This window comes from Armigeres subalbatus, chromosome 3 (assembly GCF_024139115.2).
Source record: "Armigeres subalbatus isolate Guangzhou_Male chromosome 3, GZ_Asu_2, whole genome shotgun sequence".
Taxonomy (NCBI): Eukaryota; Metazoa; Arthropoda; class Insecta; order Diptera; family Culicidae; genus Armigeres; species Armigeres subalbatus.
In genome coordinates, this window is record NC_085141.1 from 1,074,304 (window position 1) to 1,095,193 (window position 20,890).

Genomic DNA, 20,890 nt, shown 5'->3' on the forward strand with positions numbered 1-20,890 from the left:
CTCCCAGTCAACGACGGTGTAACTTATAACGCCAACCAGCTTCAGGTCCTTCCAGGTAGTGGAGTCGTGCTCCAGATGGATCAGGTAAAGCTGGTCGCGATATCTCCTCGCCTTGTCGTGACGAGCGATCTTGTGGACGGCTACTGGCTTCAGTCCGCAACTTTCAAGCTCTGCTTGGAGCTCTTCCTCCTTCATGTCGTGAAGTCCTCGCAACAAAGCCATGAGCGGCTTCGTACCGGGGTGGTCATGAGTGTAGTACTCATACTTGTGGACCTCGAGTAACTCCACGATGGATTGATGATGGTCCCTGTTTGCCAGCATCACTTTCACGCCCTCGCTGCAGAGCCGAAAAGTACATTTCAGCCCCTTAGCGATCAGCTGGCGAATTTCTGGGCGTAAATCCGGCGGATCGCCCTTCACAAACACGGGCGGGCACTTCTCCTTCCGCTCCGGTTGCACCTGCGGCAGCTGAGATTGCTGCTTCTTCCTCTTTTTCGGCGGATTGCCGGCGTCATCAAGCGGCAACGGCGGGAACACGTTGCTCTGCAAAAGCTGCTTGGAGGGGTTACCCGCGCCTCCAATTGCAGTGCGCTTAGGCACTTTTCCAGCGACCGAATCGGCCACCGAGTCTCCCATAACGGGTCCAGGAGAAAATAACGCCAACACGACGAAGCGAAAACGTAAACAGCGAACGAACGAGAAAAAACACTTGGAAAAAATGCGCGAGCAAAAAACACGTCCGTACGTGCTGCTGTCTCGAACTGGAATCCTATTGAAAATTTATCGGATTTTCACCACATGTCAGTAAACACATTCCATGGAACTTCTGGTACATAATAGAAGTGAACAGACGCTTGCTAAGACAGGGAGAAAATTTAATCAATAGATGCATGCCAACGGATTCTTTCGTGGATTTCCTTTCGTGCGAAATGCAAAGCAACCCTGGTGTTCGTTAGGCCGAAGATATACTCACGCGTGTGCGTGCGTGAACGCGTCCAAGACAAAAGAATTTCTCTTGCTGATATTCTCGACGCATCAGTATGTCATCGCCTTTAGTTTGTTGCCGCCAGAGAAAATAAGAACGTTCATATTTTTTGATTTGCACAACATGCCTCTCAAGGAAAAGAAGGCCAAGAAAGCCAAAAACGCAGTTCCGGACATAGAACCGGTGGATGGACTTAGTGCAGTGGACCGTCAGTTCTTCGAGATAACTATTAATGATTTGAACCAAAATTTGGCTCGTTTGCGAGCTCACAATGTCAAAATTGAGGAGCGAAACGAAGAACTGGAGAATAAGCTGAAGCAAATCGAAGAAGATCGGGCAGAACTTTTTTGAATCGAACGCTTCAGGAAAAACTGGCCGTTATCATCGAATTGGAAGATAAACTGAGCGAGTTATCCAAAGTTCGGGATCAGGAGAATGAAGAGTGCCAGAAAAAGATTGTTAGTTTGGACGCAAAATATAAGGCAATGCATGAACAATTGACCTCCGAAATAAAGCTTCTAACTGGCAAACTGAATTCCATGGAAGAGTTCCGTATGCTGCGTGATGAATTGATGGCTAAACTTGATGCCCAAGATACAGAATTGAAAGAGCAAAATAAGAGGAACAATACAACTCTGTATGAAATGGAACGCAAGGTTATATTAGGTGCCCGCCAGAGTAAACGCGACGAGCGATGCGACGCGACGCGACTCACGTAAGAGAATAACAATCATTAGACGTTGTTTCTCCACCAGATCAATTTCTGCTTGATTACGAAGTTCGTCATTTTAAGCTTTCAAGTCAGCATATTGTTTCTCCAATCGTTTCCTGAGTAAATATCATCCGGTCCATTACGTGTTCGTTGAACTTTCAAAGAGGACGAACTGGAAGATGATCTTCCATATCCGGAAATAAAACGCAAGCGCTTGATAGCAGATCTTCTGAACACGTTGACAGAACTGGAGTTGAAACCTTTGGTGACAGTCTCCGTCGTGACTATTCCAGAAGGTGCGGAAGGTTACGAACAGGGTGATCTTGGCTTCATACCACGGGAAACAATGGACACGATAATTGCGAAAACACAGTTTTCCTATCTGCAAATATTATAGATTGCAAATATGCAAATATTATAGTTAATCTATAATATTTGCTATCTGCCAGACTCACCTTTGATAAGCTCGGATGCCACCTCAATGGCATCGTGCATGGATCAGGAAAGTGTCAGTCTGCATATTGGTTCCGGAAGTGACTTGATCCTCGATGTGGTCAGTGGTTCACAGTTGGTGTTCAAGGGATCGGAAGAGACATTTGAGGAGGCAGGTGAAGAGGAAGCGGAAGAAGGAGGTGAAGAGGAGCCGAAGGTGAGCGAGGAGAAGATCAAACGAGAAGGTAAAGAGGTGGAAGATGAACAGCGCTCGGCTGGGGAGGAAGGAAATGGGCATGCATCGGAAGCTCGATCAATGGAGTCCGAGAAGAAGACGAGAAGACACAAGGAAACAAAAACAAAGATAAAAAGAAGAAGAAAGCAACAGGGAAGAAAGAAAAATAGAGGAAATAAAGAACAAAGTAGTAAGAAAAAAGGAAGGAAGAAGAAAGAAGGGAGGAAAAAAAAAGAAGGAGGAAAGGAAGAAAAAAGGAATAAAGACGGAAAAAAGAAGGAAGAAGACACAAGGAAACCAAAACAAAGATAGAAAGAAGAAGCAAGTAACAGGGAAGGAAGAAAGATCGATAGAGGAAATAAAGAACAAAGAAGGAATAAGGAAAAAAGAAGGAAAAAAAGAAGGAAGAAGAAAAAAGGAAGAAAAAATGAAAGATGGAAGAAAGAAGGAAGAAAGACGGAAGTAAGAAAGAAGGAATAAAAACAGGAAACAAGAAATAAGAAAGAAAGAAGGTAGAAAGAAGGAAGAAAGACAGAAGAAGGAAGGAAGAAAGAAGGAAAAAAGAAGGAAAAAAGGAAGAAAGAAAACAGAAAAAAGAAATAAACCCAGAAACCAAAAAAAGAAAAGAAACAGGAAACAAGAAGAAAAAAAGAAAAAAGAACAAAGAAGGAAGAGAGTATGAAAAAAGAAGGGAAAAGAAGGAAGAAGGAAGAAAAAAGCAAGAAATAATAAAGAAGCAAGGATAACGGAAGGAAGGAAACATGTGAATTAAGAAGGAAGAACGAGGGAGGAAAAATAAAGAAGGAAAAAAATAGAAGGTAAAAGGGAGATTTTTTTTAAATACTTTATTACAGTGATTTTTAAAAGGGAGAAAAAAAATCGAAGCACCTTTCCCCCTTTCGACCTTTTTTCCTTCGACCTTTTGACGCAGTTTTTTTGTTTCGACCTTTTGTCCTTTCGACCTAATGACCTTCAACCTTTTGTCCTTCGACCTTTTGTCCTACAACCCGCTCATATATCGTAGGTTGTGTCCAAAGCCTCATAATAATTAGGGTTTATCTTTCACTTTGCTAAAAAAAATCAGAGATATTTTTTGCTATCCTATGTTAGAATATTCTCCAGCAGTCTGGGCAGCATACCTACTATCGAAATGATACTCAATGAATTGAATCAATTCAGCGCAAGTTCGTCCGCTTTGCTCTTCGATTCCTCAATTGGCACGATTCTTATTATTCACCAAGAACGAGAACCGATGCATGCTTATAAACTTGAAACCACTTCATGCTAGACGAAATGTTGCGACGTGGGATACGACGTGCGATGCGATGCGACTCACTTAAAACAATAACAATTATTATCAATTAACTACATAGATTTTTTTTATGTTTTGTTTGCATTTTATGTTTTGTTTGAATACCGTATAGTACGTCATTGGGGTGCGTAAGCCCAAATTGCACGAATGTGTATCTTGTGGCACAAGTGCAACTGATACAATAATCTCAGAAAGCCGACGATGTTTCCAACCCGAAAACATCCTAGACTGGATCAAGAACTACACTCGCCATCTCCGGATTAGCAATCCGGCTTTTGCTCGCAAAGCTAACATGAGAAAATCGCTTCATATTTGCTGCAGATAAAATTGAACATAATATTTTTTATCCTCTGGAGTCCTCCAAGGACAATATTGGTAACTTCCTTTGTTGTTGTTTTGTATGTTATGTCCCCATTTCTTACTTCTCATTCCTCACATCATTTCACCTTCACAAACACGTATTTCCACATGAAAAACAATTATGGAAACGGATTATGCATTCAAAATTCCTGGAAGTGGACAACTTTGAAGCATGTCGAAATTGCACCTTGGTATTATTCCTTTCCTCCGACATTCACAAAAACACATCTAATTTAATGTTGAAAAAGAAGGAGACCGATATTGAATAAATTTAATTCACAAATACAAGAAAGGCAACCAAGTAACCATCACCAACCGCTATAGCAATCCGAGATTCTCTTAACAAGATTCAAGCTAAGTGCAACATCGTTCCTTGCTTTCCTAGTATTTAATGACATTGTCAAAAGCTGCACCGGGCTTGCTGCATTTGTATGTTTTAACCCGTTTTCCTTATGTCGTCGTCGTCTTGTTCGCTGGTACACATTCGCCTTCATCGCCCAGATGAAGATAAACGTCGAGTGGAATTAGCCGGGATATGCATCAGCTTAGTGCGCTGCAGCAAAGACAATCCGAGGACACCCGGTCGAAATGGGGTGGCAACAAGTTCCTCTGTAGTCGGGCGAGGTGCGAAGCAGCAGCGAATCTTTGTTTCGGGGTTTCCGTGCCGGATGCACAGGAAATTTAATCAACAAATGCTTACAAACTGCTTCCGGCGAACAAAAATGCATGCGTTTTTATTGCAAAGTACAAAACAGTGAGTGAGAAATGGCGTGGGTGGGTAGCATTTACAACGGATCCTGGAAACTTTGTCAGAAGAAGTTTCATTTTAAATTCTATCAAGCGTGATTGGATATTCAAATTTTGGAATCTTAATCGAGCTCGGTGTAATATGAAATTGTTGCTCAAGTGCAGCGAAAAACTTTATGGATTTCATTGTTGCATTGTTTTGTTATTAAAGAACAAAGGGTTGCATGTCCTTGAAAAACAATTCTCTTGAAATGCAAGAAATTCAATAAGGTACACTGGGGGAAAATAAAAAGGAAAAATCTATAGTTTATTGAATTTTTATATTTATTATTTAATTAAAAAATATGTTTGAATAAGTTTAAAATCAGCTAAATCATTAAAAACGGTCAATTTTGAACCAAATGTTCGTAAATTCACACCATTTGGGTCACTTGCAATTTATGAAAATAGATTTAAGAATTTGGATTTGTTTTGCCACTTACTCCAGTGAAATGGGGTGTGTGGAAAGCCCAAGTTACATTGACTTTCAGTTGTGATGTTTGGTGACATATAATTAAAATCAAAACGGTAATTGCTTTGAGTATCGTTTGATCAATGATTTTATTGGAATGATTGGATTAACGAAAGGTGCCCAAGAAATTCTTGGGATAGCTAGGAAAGTGCTGTTTTTTCCTTCTCAAACACTAGGTGTACGTAAAGCCTATATGTTCGCCCAAAGATGACCGTTTTATAGGAGGAGTGGGACCTACAGTGTTATAAACTAATTGGCTAATTGAAATGATGTCTGTGTGTGCGTGTTTGTATATACGTGTGTGCGTAAAACACGTACCAAACAATCACATATTTTTAAGCACTTGTCCTTAACCGATTTGTTCGCAACGAAGTGCATTCAACGGCGAACCTTGTTATGAATACAAATGAATGTGTATAATGGAATCTATTTACCTGTATTTCTTATACGTGTGGTATTCTAGAATAACAGTGTAAATAAAGGTAACATAACAACAAATAAAGATAACATGTCAACATAGTGAGTGCTAGTAATGGACCCCGTGCATATAATGTTTTTTTTTTCAATCTTTATTAAGGTGTTTTTTTAATCTACAGACTAAGTTCAACACCGAAGCGTGCATATAATGGACCCCCTGAACAAAATCCTAAATTAAACGCTGGAATCATCTATTTTCTGCAAATTTCCGTCGGGTGAAGTTTCTTCATGTATTATCAATTCAGTGCAAATCCGTATTAATAGCCGCTAACGAAGTTGGATTTTTCTCACAATTCGTACGTTAATCCTAACTTCGGAAATGGTGCGCTGTTTTCATTTGGTGATGTGCTATACAGCGCACTACTTCCGAAATTAGGTTTAACGTATGGATTGTGAGAAAAATCCAATTTCAATAGCGGCTATAATTCGGTTTTCTACTGAATTTATAATAACAGGACAGTAGTTGCATACATTTGTTATGAACAGGAAAGCAGAAATTTAGTTATATTAACTAATTTGTAAATGTAAATATGCTAAAGGGTCCATTACTAGCACACAAGAGGGGGGGTCCATTATTGGCATAAGGAACATGTGGGAATGGAACATGTAAATCCAGCGCCGTAGCGTGAGGTTGGCCGGATTGGTCCCCGCCAGGGGCGCCGAAATACAGATTTTCACTTTTGGAAATGATGAAAAAATATTATCAAATTCGCTGGTTCTAAGTGATTCAGTTTAAAGCTTTTCAAACGATTTCCATCAAGGACTACATCCGTAATCAACCGTTTGAATAATTTCCGGAAGGCCCTTTTCCGTTAATAACTGATACAAGTATCACAACGTCGGCACAGAAAGTATGTTCCCCTTTGGGAGTTATGTATCATCGCCTGTCTGTCTTATTCATCATTTATCTGACATAAAAGGAAGTTAAATAGAAAGACAGAAAAGGCCATTGGATACATGGAATAAACTTCTGGGGAAGGAGCTCTAGATAAGGATTTAAATATGCTAGAGGAGAAACACAGAGTAAAAAACGGATCTCTTGGATCTGTATAAACTAGAAAAACTTTAAACATGGAAGAGTATTTGAAATGACGGCACTCACCTAACGGTATGATGAATACGAGAATCGGAATCTAGGAATTTCAGTAATGATGGTAACTGACCAAATTAGCGGGCTTGGTAGTCATATGGCTACTGCTTCTGCCTCATACGCAGGAGGTCGTGGGTTCAATCCCAGGTCCGTTACATTCTTCAACTTTGTATCTTTCTCTATATTTCTCATGTTCTAGCAATCGCTAGAGCTGGAAAATGGACTTCCATACCGTTTCCATTTCTATTCCTATACCTTCAACTTGAATATTCTAGCAGTAACATGCTAGAATTGGAAATGAACTAAAAAGCTCGTTTCCTACCATCCAATTAGGAATTCCATCAGTTGCATTCTCCTATCCATCACATTGGCAGCTCGTTAACCAAGACGGACCTCTGTCTCTCGAACCTAACCCATTCCAACAAATTCCGCATAAACTCGTGGCAAGTGCAGAGGTATATTCGGCTTGTAGTGGGCGAGTGATTGCATCATCATTTCCTCCCCTTCCCTACATTGACTTGCATTCTGATGTGGCAGGCACCAGTATGACCTAGCAAATAAGATCACCCATACTTGTACATTGAAGATGTGTGCTAGTCCCAAGCAAGCATCTGTTGGTTCCCTGTGCAATAACAGCTGATCTGGTCATAATGGAGTAGCAACTACGAACAGTCAATCAAGCTCAAGCTCAAGCTCATTGATGGTAACTGACCAAATTCAAAGTTGAAATTTACTGGTCCACCAAAATCAACCAGTGCCACCAAACCAAACCAAACCGATAGAGCCATTCCAGAAAGTTATATATCTTGATCCAATAGGTCCAGAGTTAGTTTTTTCTTGATACGAATTTGTCCAATCACTATTAATACCAATTCACCTCAAAGCTGAGTTTTATTGAAAGGTCAGTAGTTCTTTCAAACCACCGACCAAGCAACTCTAAGTTAGAGTTCAGCAATAGGTCTAATAGCGATTCCGAAGGTCCCTTAATCCACTCCAAAGTAGAGTTCTTACTGATACGACAGGGTGCGATAGCAAACCCAGACATCGACCGTCAGTTGGATTTGGTTGGCTAGATCCGCTGCAAGTGCGTTAATTCACGACAAAAAATTAACGATTTTTATTTTGGCATGGATCCACGCAATAATGGATCTAGTCTTTTTATTAGCGTCATTGAAATCGTAAAAATCTTAGAAAATAGATTTCTAAAAACGTTCTGGTCTTTTACTAAACCTTACTCCCTATCTATTGGAATAATGCACTAAGCAGATTAAAGAGGCTTAAGGAATTAATGACGTAAAAGCTCACTAAGTCCACAACGCAGAAAAAAGATCTTTGTTTTGAACATGCAAGAAAGTAAGGGGCGCCCAATAAAGGTTTCGCCAAGGGCGCTGGGAGTCCACGCTACGATTCTGTGTGAATAAAATGGGAGGACCATAATACGTATATAAACAAACTCGATGTTGCGTATTATGAACCCGGGGGTGGCCATAATAGGCATGCTTGCTACATCATTTTAAAATGCTTTCTTTGTTGGTAAAAATAGATGTTTTGGCTAGTTTTATGTACGAAACACGATGCTGGTACCTGTTGCTTGTCATCTGGTGCAGCAGAACTACAATTTGTTAAGAGGCTCGCTCTAGCGGAGGGACTGCAGTAAATTTTAGTTATTAAGGGGTCCATTACTAGCACTCACTCCCTCACTAAGCTAGAAAATAAGTTGTGTTAGCAATATCAAATTGGCGATCCTAGCCACGAATATATTTTTTTTAATACTTTCATTTCATTTATTTAGTTTACATCTAAACAGATAACACTGAATCAACAATTTGACGCCACAATACACGGTTCGAGGCCGCATCTCTCCATCCTCGGATACGCCCCACGCTCGCCAAGTCGTTTTGCACCTGGTCTGCCCATCTCGCTCGCTGCGCTCCACGCCGTCTCGTACCTGCTGGATCGGAAGCGAACACCATCTTTGCAGGGTTGCTGTCCGGCATTCTTGCAACATGTCCTGCCCATCGTACCCTTCCGGCTTTAGCTACCTTCTGGATACTGGGTTCACCGTAGAGTTGGGCGAGCTCATGGTTCATTCTTCGCCGCCACACACCGTCTTCTTGCATACCGCCAAAGATGGTCCTAAGCACCCGTCTCTCGAATACTCCGAGTGTTTGCAAGTCCTCCTCAAGCATTGTCCATGTTTCATGTCCGTAGAGGACAACCGGTCTTATAAGCGTCTTGTACATGACACATTTGGTGCGGTGGCGAATCTTTTTCGACCGCAGTTTCTTCTGGAGCCCGCAGTAGGCCCGACTTCCACAGATGATGCGCCTTCGTATTTCACGACTAACGTTGTTGTCAGCCGTTAGCAAGGATCCGACGTAGACGAATTCCTCGACCACCTAATACTTTATTAGAGTGATTTTTAAATGTTAACAAAGTTCATTACTTTAGCCACGAATAAGGTGCGCTGGATAAAATTGATGTATTGATGCAATAAGAAATAAAATGTTGTTTCAGGAGACAAACGGTAAGTCGTTTATTTTGTGCTTGAGTCCTATGGCAGCCGACATTGACAAGGAAAAGTTATAAGGCATTATATGCTCCGTTGTTGAAAAAAGATGTACGGGTAAATTAAATAACTCAAAGATAAGTATCCAGAAAAATGAAGTCTGACGATCCACAAAAAAATTTCAGATGCTTCATACAAAAAGTTAGACGTAGCGGGGAAGGGGGGATCGAAAATGGCCAAATTTTGCGTTACGTAATTAATGAATCTTCCCTAAAAATAATTGGTAAAACCTACAAAACATATTTTTACATAAATTGATATGATAAACAAACTAGTTGATTGAGGCTAAAAATTAGAGTACTATGAAATATAAACTGCTTTTCTAACGAATAATACTAAATTAATGATTTCGTGTGTGTTACTTCTACGTGAAGTTAAACGATTTACAATGATATGGAAATGCTTATATCATCTTTTCCTTCTGCCAAGCTCCCGTATGAAGGGAGCTTGGCAGAAGGAAGGTCGTGTGATATGTGCCATCACAAATATTGCCCTCCGCTCGCTTTCAAATCGACTTCTATAAAAACATTCTTCATGCCTGCCGTATCCTAACGGAACTATCAATTCTATACTTTCGCCTCTAATGCTATCATGAACATGTACATCCAAGTTTGGAAGATGATATTAGCATTTTCATAACGAATAATCCTAAAAGCTGGGAGAGAGATGAATCGGGTCCAGTTCAAGCCATCTGGTGTTTATTTCACAGCGGAGAGATGAGATGACTCGGTGAGGCCCAAGGTCATCATTTGCCCAAGTAGAATATATCTTACGGCACTGGAGAAGTCGTTAAAAAGTTGAATCATTTGTTTGAGAAACTGCCCATGTCCATTTTACACAATTCCAAGAAAACGACAAAAAACTGTTTTTAACGAATTAGCACCGAATCTTTTGATTTTTTCGATCAATAGTTTTTGGCAAAACTCAACATCCTGGGGCACTTCCAGTTTGGAAACTGCAAATAGTACTTCATAATTGCTCTTCAAAGTGTGTGTATATATGTAGTTTTAGTTTCTCAAACAAACAAAAAAATCTTCAAACATTTCCGAACGTATTTTTTGCCATAATACGTATTTTTGGACAAGGATTCAGAATAAATATATGAAAATCTCAATCATGGCCAAAAATGTCATATATGCAGTTTCCCAACAAACAACGACAATTACAAATAAGCATCTAGGTTTAGTTATTGTTTATTTGTGATGAAGGGCTATGAAGCGTCTTTGGTTGAGGTGTGGAGTATTGCCCAAGCACTTTTTGAAATCCTTTTTTTCACGACTTTTCAAAAAACCTTTATTACGTTTTTTGTTAAATATCTTGACTGTGCATATGCACAGCGCATGTTTCGAAATGGACAAATTGATATGAAATTTGCGAAAAAGAATTCACGTGTCTTGGAGGGACTCAAACCCTCCACCTCCTACTCTCTAGATAGGCGAGATAACCCCTACACAACAAGACCACTTAAAGGCCACGTTTGCGGAAAAGCCATCAGAATCCGAGTACCAACCTCCACCGCGGTTAGCTCTCTTTTTTGCAAATTGAATATCTTTCGGATGCTTGATTTGTCCAATCTCCACATGTGCTTTACTGTTGTATATCCACAGTCAAGCGAGTGCACATTGTTTATTAAACGAGAGGATCGCACTCCATGCCCCCCAACAACTGGTTGGGCGGGATGGTATAGAATGCAAATCAATCGCACTCTGCTGTGCCAAAGGCTTGCTTTGCTAAAGCATTTGATGAGTTTGATTGCCTTACGTAAGCGGTCGCGTGTACTCAGACGACTAATGACGGTGAAAGACCGACACTTGATTACAATTAATTGCATATTATTCGGCAACTCGGTCGTACGAAAACCATTTTTTTTTTTTAAATATCTTGGCTGTGCATATGCACAGCACATGTTTCGAAATGGACAAATTGATATGAAATTGGCGTGATAACCCCTACACAACAAGACCACCAAGATAGCTAACCGCGGTGGAGGTTGGTACTCGGATTCTGATGGCTTTTCCGCAAACGTGACCTTTAAGTGGTCTTGTTGTGTAGGGGTTATCACGCCTATCTAGAGAGTAGGAGGTTGAGGGTTCAAGTCCCTCCAAGACACGTGGATTCTTTTTCGCAAATTTCATATCAATTTGTCCATTTCGAAACATGTGCTGAGCATATGCACAGCCAAGATATTTAACAAAAAAAATGGTTTTCGTACGGCCGAGTTGCCGAATAATATGCAATTAATTAATTACCAATAGAGTGATTCATACGGTCCTGACCTTGAGTATTAGATGGAGCAACCCCATGGGACATCATTACACAAGTATATACAAATCGCAACATTTCGAGAGTTCCTGCGGTACTCCAAATCATTATTGAGTTCAGATATTGGATATCTGCAAGACCAACAGAATGATTCATAGGTTTCCGAGCTTGTGTGTTAGTTCACATTATTGCATCAGTATATAAAAAAATCAACATTCTCAGAATATCTAAGGTACTGGTATTAGGTAAGGTACTCTAAGGTAATACCATTCTTGAGTTCAGATCTTGGAGGTCTACAATACCAACAAAGTGGTTCATAGGGTCCTGAGCTTGTGTGATAGTTAAAGCAACCCCATGGGACATCGTTTCACCAGTATGCACAAATCACAACATTCTTAGAGTTCACGCGAAACTCCAAACCATTCTTGAGTTCAGATATTGGAGGTCTCCAACACCAACATAGTGATTCATACGGTCCTGAGCTTGTATGATAGTTGACATGGGACATCATTACACCAGTATACACAAATCACAACATTCTCAGAGTTCATGTGGTACTCCATAAAATTCTTGAGTTCAGATATTGAAGGTCCACAAGTTGGTGAAGCCCCATGGGACATCATTACACCAGTATATACAAAATACAATTTTCCCAGAATATTCACGGTACTCCAAATCATTCTTGAATTAAAAAATTTGGGGGTCTAAAAGACAGATTGATTCAGCGGCTATTTAGCTTATGTATCAGTATATGAAAATTATAAGATTCCCAGAATATCTCCGGTACTCCAAAGCATTTTTGAGTTCCTTCACGTTGGCTCGATTCAAGTACGCGTGAAAGTGATGAAGCACATGAAAGCCCATTCAAAAATTAGAATGCAAGTGACTAACTTTTTTATATTTATACGAATTACAGCTTTTAATTAATTGCTTTTCTTCCTTTTACTTCATTGTTTCTTTCAAGTTTTTTTTAGTGTCAACGGAGGAAGATGGATTTAGACTACCAGCAAATTTATGAACGCCATTCTACGGATAAACGTACTATATGAATCGACCAGACCACGACATCAATTCTAAATCAATCTATGCCCTAAATAAACGATGGACAGTCTAATGATGAAAATTTAAAGTTGTATTATTTATGTTGCACATTATTATTTCTATCAGGGGAGCATGTGATATTCTATGATGTCGTTTAAGAGCGAGTCATTTTCATTACGAGCCTACCTTGATTCTGTATACTGTGAGTCCTTTTATTACTGAAATCACCTTAACCACATTTTCCCCCTTTTACACTTCCCCCAATGTACTTTATTAATATGGGCAATCTATGAGTTATGCCTTAAGTGTGTTTTATAAGAATGTGTACACGCAGCTGAAGCAAATCTACAAAAAGAAGATAGGAAACAAATTGCATTCCAACCTTCTGTTTTAGAGTAGGGTTAGATCCAAGACATGGGTTTCAATCCAGAAACAGTCGTTCTACTTCGAAAATTAACTCGAATGTATAAACATTCGACATTCGACACGCAGAGCATATCATAAGCTTTTTGATTTGATTCGGTTGAAAGATCAGCCAAGCCTCAGATCAAAACACAAAAGTTTCTATGTATCACATGGTGCTCCCCCGCCCGGAGATGAACGATGAAACTGTCTGCAGTCACGAACGGCAACGAGTAAATCAAGCTACTAGTATGATTAAATTGCACTATTTCAACAAAGTATGTACCTAGTTGAAATGTGTGTTCGACATGAGATAATGGATGAAAAACATGAATCGCGTGTTCACACCTTAGACAGTCAATTTATTACTTGAAGAAGTTCTGCTGTAAAGGTCTTATCAGAAACTGTAAATACGAAATAGGTATACTATGGTTTGTAATTTATTTGCAGCACCAATGTTGGATTGCTGTTTCGATTCTTTGCTCGACATGATTAATTTTTTCATGGAAAAGTAGAATTTTTCCATGAAATAATCTTTTTTATTCTACATAGTCGTTTTTAAATGTAGGTAATGATTTTTATTTTCTATCATCCCAGCAAACCAGCAATCGTATAAGAATGTACAAATTAAATTATATATATTCACAGATCAGATCGTAATCATATATAGATCCAGCAGAAGTTGTGAAAAATTGTAGAAAGGTTACATATGATGCAAATGTACAATCTAATTACAATCTATGTCATAAGTTGTAAATATGTAAATTTAAACTCAAAACGGAATCATATATCGCAAATGTTTGAAAAATTGCATATATGTGCATCTGAAGTTACAATGTCGTTAAGATTTGATTGTAAAGTCCTCTGTTATAATGATTTCAAATATACATTCAACAACTCTGATGATCCTTGAATGTTCAATAAAATATTCTTTTTCAAGAATATTAAAAAGAACACATTTGTCATCATCATTAAATACAATTAGAAGACAAATTTCAAAAGCGGTAGTTGTTATATACAAATACATTCCTCAACATTAAACAATCGGTAATCACCCAGTCAATGTCTGTGAAATAGAACTACATGAAAATGATCATTCAGTTATTTTTGTACTATTGGTCAGAATTCTAAGGGAACCTTTTCGCACCCATTCTCCATGAACTTTGTTTTTCCGTACATCTGTACTAGCTATGTATAACTAAACCTTCAAAGGTTGATTCCTAATAGAATACTTACTGTTATTTGTCATTAGACATAGTAAACAGCCTGGTGTTGTTTTTTAAGTACTCACTAAATGGATAGAAACAGATTTGCAAAAATTCCATTATTTAGTACTTATTGGAAACATGAAATTCAATTCTAAAAATTAGCAACCAGGAAGATAGTATGTACTATTAGTCGTTTTATTCCATATTTTGTTTTTCTTAACAATCAATTCACAACATCTCTGGGATCTATAGAACAATTTAGAAATACAATAAACACGACTTTAGGGAAAACAAACTTTGAGGGCAATTTTGTTATATTGACAACGTTGTATTTCTCCTCTTAGAGATGATAATATTATGATGATATTATACACGTCAATATTAAATTATATACGAGTTCAATTAAATCGCATATACTGGTTAATGCAATCATTGTCGACAATGTTGTATAAGATGTAATGGAATGTCTTTTCCAGATTGTATTCGCAGATGCAATATTATCATTAGGTATAAATGATTGCTTAACAACTGCGTACACATGGAGGAACCAGGTAGCTTCTGGACTATGAACTAGAAGGTCAAAGGATCGAAACTGGAAGCTGGAGGCTAAATTTATAACATAAATATATACATTAACTAATAATTAACTAACAGCATGTCACATAATGATTATGTTTCTACCTAAGAAATATTTTTGTTGCAAATAAAATAACACGTATGTTTTTTTTATGATAATATAATGTGTAATGTAAATTATGATGTATGTTTGAACTGTTTTTTACTATTCTAGATTTAAAGTTGTAACAGTCTAATTATGCAACTTTATAACTGAACATATGCGATCTCTGATAAAAACCAGCATGATTGTATATTGATTAAATTGAAATCGGAATACGTCGTATATCTTGTTATGCCATAACACTGATTTGTACGTATATGGCCTCCACTTTTGTTCACATAGAAGGAATCTATGCATTTTATACAATCAAATTGCATCGTATAAGAGTGCATTAAACAGAACTGAAAGTTAGTTATGTGAACCAATTTGTTGGCTGGGATGAAGGAGCACGTGCACTCTTGTTAGCAAAAAGAGGAGACAAATTCGGTTATTTATTTGGTTGAAATCTGATAACACCGGAAACACAATTTCACGCCACAATACTTGAAGCTACGCATTCCTCCACCATTGTTAGCTCGGTGGCGTATAAGTCACTTTGCCTGATTTCGGCAGTGCAGTGGTGCCCTTAATATTAATTATATTCTACGATCCACCTCAGTATGCCTCCAGAGTAAATGCAGCACTCCATCCAGTTTATTATAATTTTATGTGGCTCGTTGTTTTTGTCTCAGGGATATTCCAACCGGAACGAAGCCACAGCCAAATGGGTTACCTATCTTAATTTGTGAAAAAGGTTTTCCGCTCGAGGCAAATTGATCCTTATATACGCAAACAACTTATTGATTCCCAAAACAAGCAGAGCGAGGAGAGTCGCAGTTCATAATATTCCGTGCAACACTGCCCTTGGGATATGTTGGGGAAAATAAATTAATGAAAGTAAATTATGTTGGTTGCTGGAGCAGCCATTCTTTGCTATTTATTTACATCCGCTGATATGTTTGCGCAAAAATATTGACCTTCGTCCCTTGATGTATCGTCACGGTTTTATCGAACATCATCTGCTGATATTAGCTCAAGTGGGATCATCAAACAAAGCTGAAGTGTCAACCTCAACCTGATTAAAATAATGTGGCCCATTTATCTCAACAGGTAAAGCGAGAAGTATCTAACCATTGGCCTAGCAGGAGTGCCGAGCAGGTATGTAGGCGTGTTACCATCAAGAGAAAAGTGTTCTTCTCAGAAGGTAGCGAGGATGATGCAATTGCTTTTCCAGTTTGCGGAACCACAAACTTTCACCACGGTCGGTAGTCACGGAGCTGCCATACCTCATCAAGATGATTCAGGGCACCTGTTGTTGTGGCATGAATATGAAAATTAAAGACTGAATCATAAGTTATCGCATGGTCATCATTAGGAATCAGCGGAGAAACTTTCTTCGCTAAGAAAAATTAGCATGTTGTTAATTTGCTGCTTCTAATATTTTATAAAATTGAAATGTGATTTCTGCCTTTGTCGTGTGTACACTGGTTATAGGGGAAATGTTCCGATTTCCATTTCACTGAACATATCTAATTTTTATTCTTTTTTTTTTATTCTATCTAAAATTTATTCCTTCTGATTATTTGTCTACGTATACATGGACGAAGAATCAGAAGGAATGAATTTTGGCTATTACGCCCTTTTCAAATGTTGGTCTAGATATATTCATCTCATCGAGAAACAAAGAAATACAGCACCAATTTCATCGCTTCTTATCGTAAACATGCGTGCTCACTGCTAAAAAAATAAGAAACAAATCATGTTGCCATTGCTTTGTTTTTGATGAGATGAATATCGGAGCAATGAGATGAAATCCAGGAGCAGTCCCCCTATGTTTTTAGGGGAAAAATAAGATACTGCGTCTCACCATTGAAATATTCATAATTTTTCTTGTGTTTCAGTTTATTTCGAATATTATCATAGATGTTTTTCCTGGTCATGTAGAACTTCAGTCCAAAACAACGATTTTTTATAGCGTCGAGTGTACGAGGTTGAATATGTATATATAAACCAAGAATCGACAATATTTCAAGCCTTGGAATTAAATAGGATAGTAGAAACTCATTTTATCTCATCAGCTCTTTAAAACAAACAATTTTCTATTAACATAAATTCGTTCATCAAAGTATAATAAATTAATGATCGGTATCCTTTTGTATTTCCAATACTCATAATTATTCAACACCCATCTGAAAAAGCTGCTGTCTGTTCTACAAAGCACAATTATAACAACTGGATGCTTCGCATGGTGGATCTGAACTGTGGAATCAAAAATAGTTAATCGGTTTATCACTATTCACGAACTTCTGGTTCATGACCATCCACGTCAGTCCCATGCTTCTGTTATACGTTTCATTGATTTTCGTAATAAATATGATTATCAATCGAATGGAACAATTATCATAATTTCATTCAAATTCAACTGTGCACAATCGATATGTTATCATTGGTCACACCACTGACTGTTCAAAGTATTGGACCCATTATTTACGTTCATTTGCACCCATTAGGTTCATAATCACTTAATGTACAATCAAAAATAGTATTTTATCTGAGTGGTGGATTTAAATGGAATAACACTAACTCGTCTAGTGAAGGTATTCCACTAAAATGCTCTGAATAATTTTCATATCAATAAAATTTTAGTTTTTTGTAAGCGATTACTCAGTAGCAAGACACAGACAAGGCAAATCATGTCATGTTGGATGTATATAATTTCTGGATGTTTTTTTTTTAAATACAAGACATTATCTCTTGGATATTTTTTTTCTTTTTTTTTAGACTTAGGGTTAGGCTGACCAGATCATTTCGGTAAAAAAACGGGACAAACGCGTTTGCAAAACGGGACATGTCAAAAAACCTTGTGACAGAATTCTAGAGCTGTGGAAATTTCAAAATTTAAGAAGTTAGAGAAAATTTTTAGAGTGAATAATTCACCACCATAACCTTCTATTGTATTAAGTTAATTGTGGGAAAATACTAAACTACACAAAAACACAATGATACCAAAATTTACGCATTTTTCAAAATATTTTTTAAAAATTGTGGAATTTTGAAATTTTATTTTAACACACTCTTTAACACGCCTTAAGGATTTTATTACTGATTAACAACAAGTTTTCCAATTATGAACAATTGAAATAAACAAAAAATAATTAAAGTACCCTGTCTAAAGCTGGTCTGGTCACAAGATAGATGAGAACAAATAATTTTAAGAAAAAAAAAAATGCCAAAAGACAAATGCGAAAAGAGGGTGAGATTATTGATTTTCCGTGCTAAAACCCCTTTTCATGAATATAAGTTAGGGAAAATATGCGGTTAAGAATAACGAAAATCTCAAAAAGGAAATAACATAATAAGGCCGATACAAATATTTAAAATCCATTTTGTCCCCCCCCCTCGGAATTTTTTGCCAAAAAAATAATACTTTGAGGGGGCAACAAAATAAAATTCGGATAATTTTGAGGATTTTCAAAACAATCTTTAACAAATCCGAGGAGTTTTTTGATTTTTTTTTATTTTAATATTTATTTTTTATTATCCCCCCCCCCTTAAGCTTTCGGAGTCCAGTAGGACAAAAAGTTAATTAAACATTTGTAACGGCCTAATTATAAAAAAATTAAATAAAAATAAAAGCAATTAAAATGTAATTCTAATTCTTCGAATATGGTTGGGACAGATTTACAATCCTTTTTCATTGAAATAAATTCAAATGACGCTAAAAGTAGCCTCACACCTCGGGAATCTTGTGCATTGATGTTGTTCCCATGTGCTTCCAAAAAGGCGGGACTCATGCAATTTCGTTGCGAAAAGTAAAACAAATCCTGGCTAATTAATAGGTTTACAACTCGGACTCCAGGTGGCCTTGAAGTGAGGACCGAAATCCGAACAAATGATCCTTCGGGTTTAAAACTGCCTTAAATTTGATTTAGTTTAACTGATTTGTAAACTGTTTTTAGATGTCATCGTTTTTTTCCACAGTGGATGATTTCGAAATATTCAGAATTATTCAGAAAGGCTTTGAATGATTCTTAAGGATTCGGAAAGAATGAAACGATTGAAAAATATGTGGTGAAGCAGATTTGACAAAGATTGAATTACTTTTTAAGAAAAAAAAATCGAAAATGAACTTAATCTGGAAATTAGAATGTTTGTCCCTGATTGACGTTGATGCGTGACCTGATTTTCATAATATTACCAAGTTACCGGTTCTGTTCTATCCACTGATCGGCCAAATTTTAATGCCTGTGGAATAAGCAGAAAAAAGTCATTGAAATAAAACTGTATGGAAAAGTCTTCCGTTCCGTTTCCTACCTGTTATCATTAATTGTTAAAACCCTTAAGAAAAATCGATCCATGCAACATACATAATGGCAGAGATAGCATTCATTTAAAAGCAACACTAATAACACAACATCTAGAACGTTTTTGATGGGTTTCGTCCACTTCTCTTGTATTTTTTTAAGATTCCTGCTTAAGATATTATATTTGTTTGAATAATATTTTGGACCTGTTTGGAAAAATCAATGAAAAAACGGGACAAATTGGGATTTTTTTAGATTACGACGGTACAGCACAATAAGGTCTAAAAAACGGGACTGTCCCGTTAAATACGGTACGTATGGTCAGCCTACTTAGGGTCGATTTCTTCACCTCCGCTTAGTGCTTAAACCCGGTTTAAGCGTATGGGTAAGCACCCCTTAAGAGTTAAGCGAAGGTGAAGAAATTGGCCCTTAGACTTTTTCAGATATTCTCGCGTCGCTTAACCCAGACCTACTTCTAGTCTCCATCAGAATATTTAAAAATTAATTCCAAAATAGTCAAATTTTTACCACATGATTATACTGCCGCTAATCGCAAGTCAGACTTATCTGTATATGGCGCCCATATCCAGATAAGTCTGACTTGCGGTTAGCGGCAGTATATCCTTATTTAAATTTAACATATTATTATAATTATTATGTTGTATTTATGTATTTTCTAAGACCTGCGATCTATGTCTGACAATCTATCGAAATTGCCGTGGTAAAATATTAAGTGGATAAAATAGTTAAATGGGCTTCAGGAGAGAGGGTCTTCCGCCAACCATCCTCAGGCAAGTACTTGTTCAGCTCAAACAGATCTCTTCCTGATGCCTCCCCTGATTCCAGCTGCAGATTGACTGCAGAGTCTCAAGCCGTTGGAGCCCGCAATCGAACACCGGGACGTACACTTGCCGCTGGCCGTGAGGAAGACCCTTATCCGCTCATCACAGTCGAGCCGTTCCAGTCTACGTTCAACAGTCGTCCCGATCCTGTGTATGAATCAGGAGAGAGGGTCTTCCGGCAACCATTTTCAGGCAAGTACACTCCTAGTAGGATAGGCTCACTGCCTGACATCTCACGTGATTCCAGCCGTAGTGTGGTTAGTGAACTTCAGGCCGCTCCGTATATCGTCCCAGCCAGCCCACCACGATTCACCGCCTCTGCCAGTTACACCTACCAGCGCTCGGCATTCCTCAAACCACATGATATCTGTTTACTACCAGAACGTGAGAGGGTTGCGCACAAAAATCAGTCAGCTTCGTTTGATGTTATCCAGCTGAGACTATGACGTGCTCGTTTTTACGGAAACGTAGCTACGATCAGATATCAAAAGTACCGAAATTTCTTCTGATTACAATTTTTTCCGTTGTGATCGCAACGATTCAACTAGTCATCATTCACGAGGTGATGGCGTTTAAGTCGCAGTCAGAAATTCACTGAAAAGTGAATGTGTATCGTTAGCCAACTCGGTTGAACTGGAACAAATCGCAGTCCACATTAAGTCGAAGCCTCGTTCGCTTTTCGTTATTGCTGTGTATCTTCCGCCAAACTCTAGTATGCAGTTAAACGTTGCTCATGCGAATGC

At 38.1% G+C, this 20,890-nt stretch overlaps 1 protein-coding gene across 1 annotated transcript; it reads left to right on the forward strand.

Moving 5' to 3' along the window:
- Positions 1-1,108: 1,108 nt before the first annotated feature.
- LOC134221415 (cilia- and flagella-associated protein 157-like) lies at positions 1,109-20,593 on the forward strand. The gene is given in 4 exon segments (XM_062700606.1): positions 1,109-1,325; positions 1,328-1,663; positions 1,853-2,450; positions 20,152-20,593. Coding segments are annotated over 4 exon segments (1,593 nt in total).
- Positions 20,594-20,890: the final 297 nt, after the last annotated feature.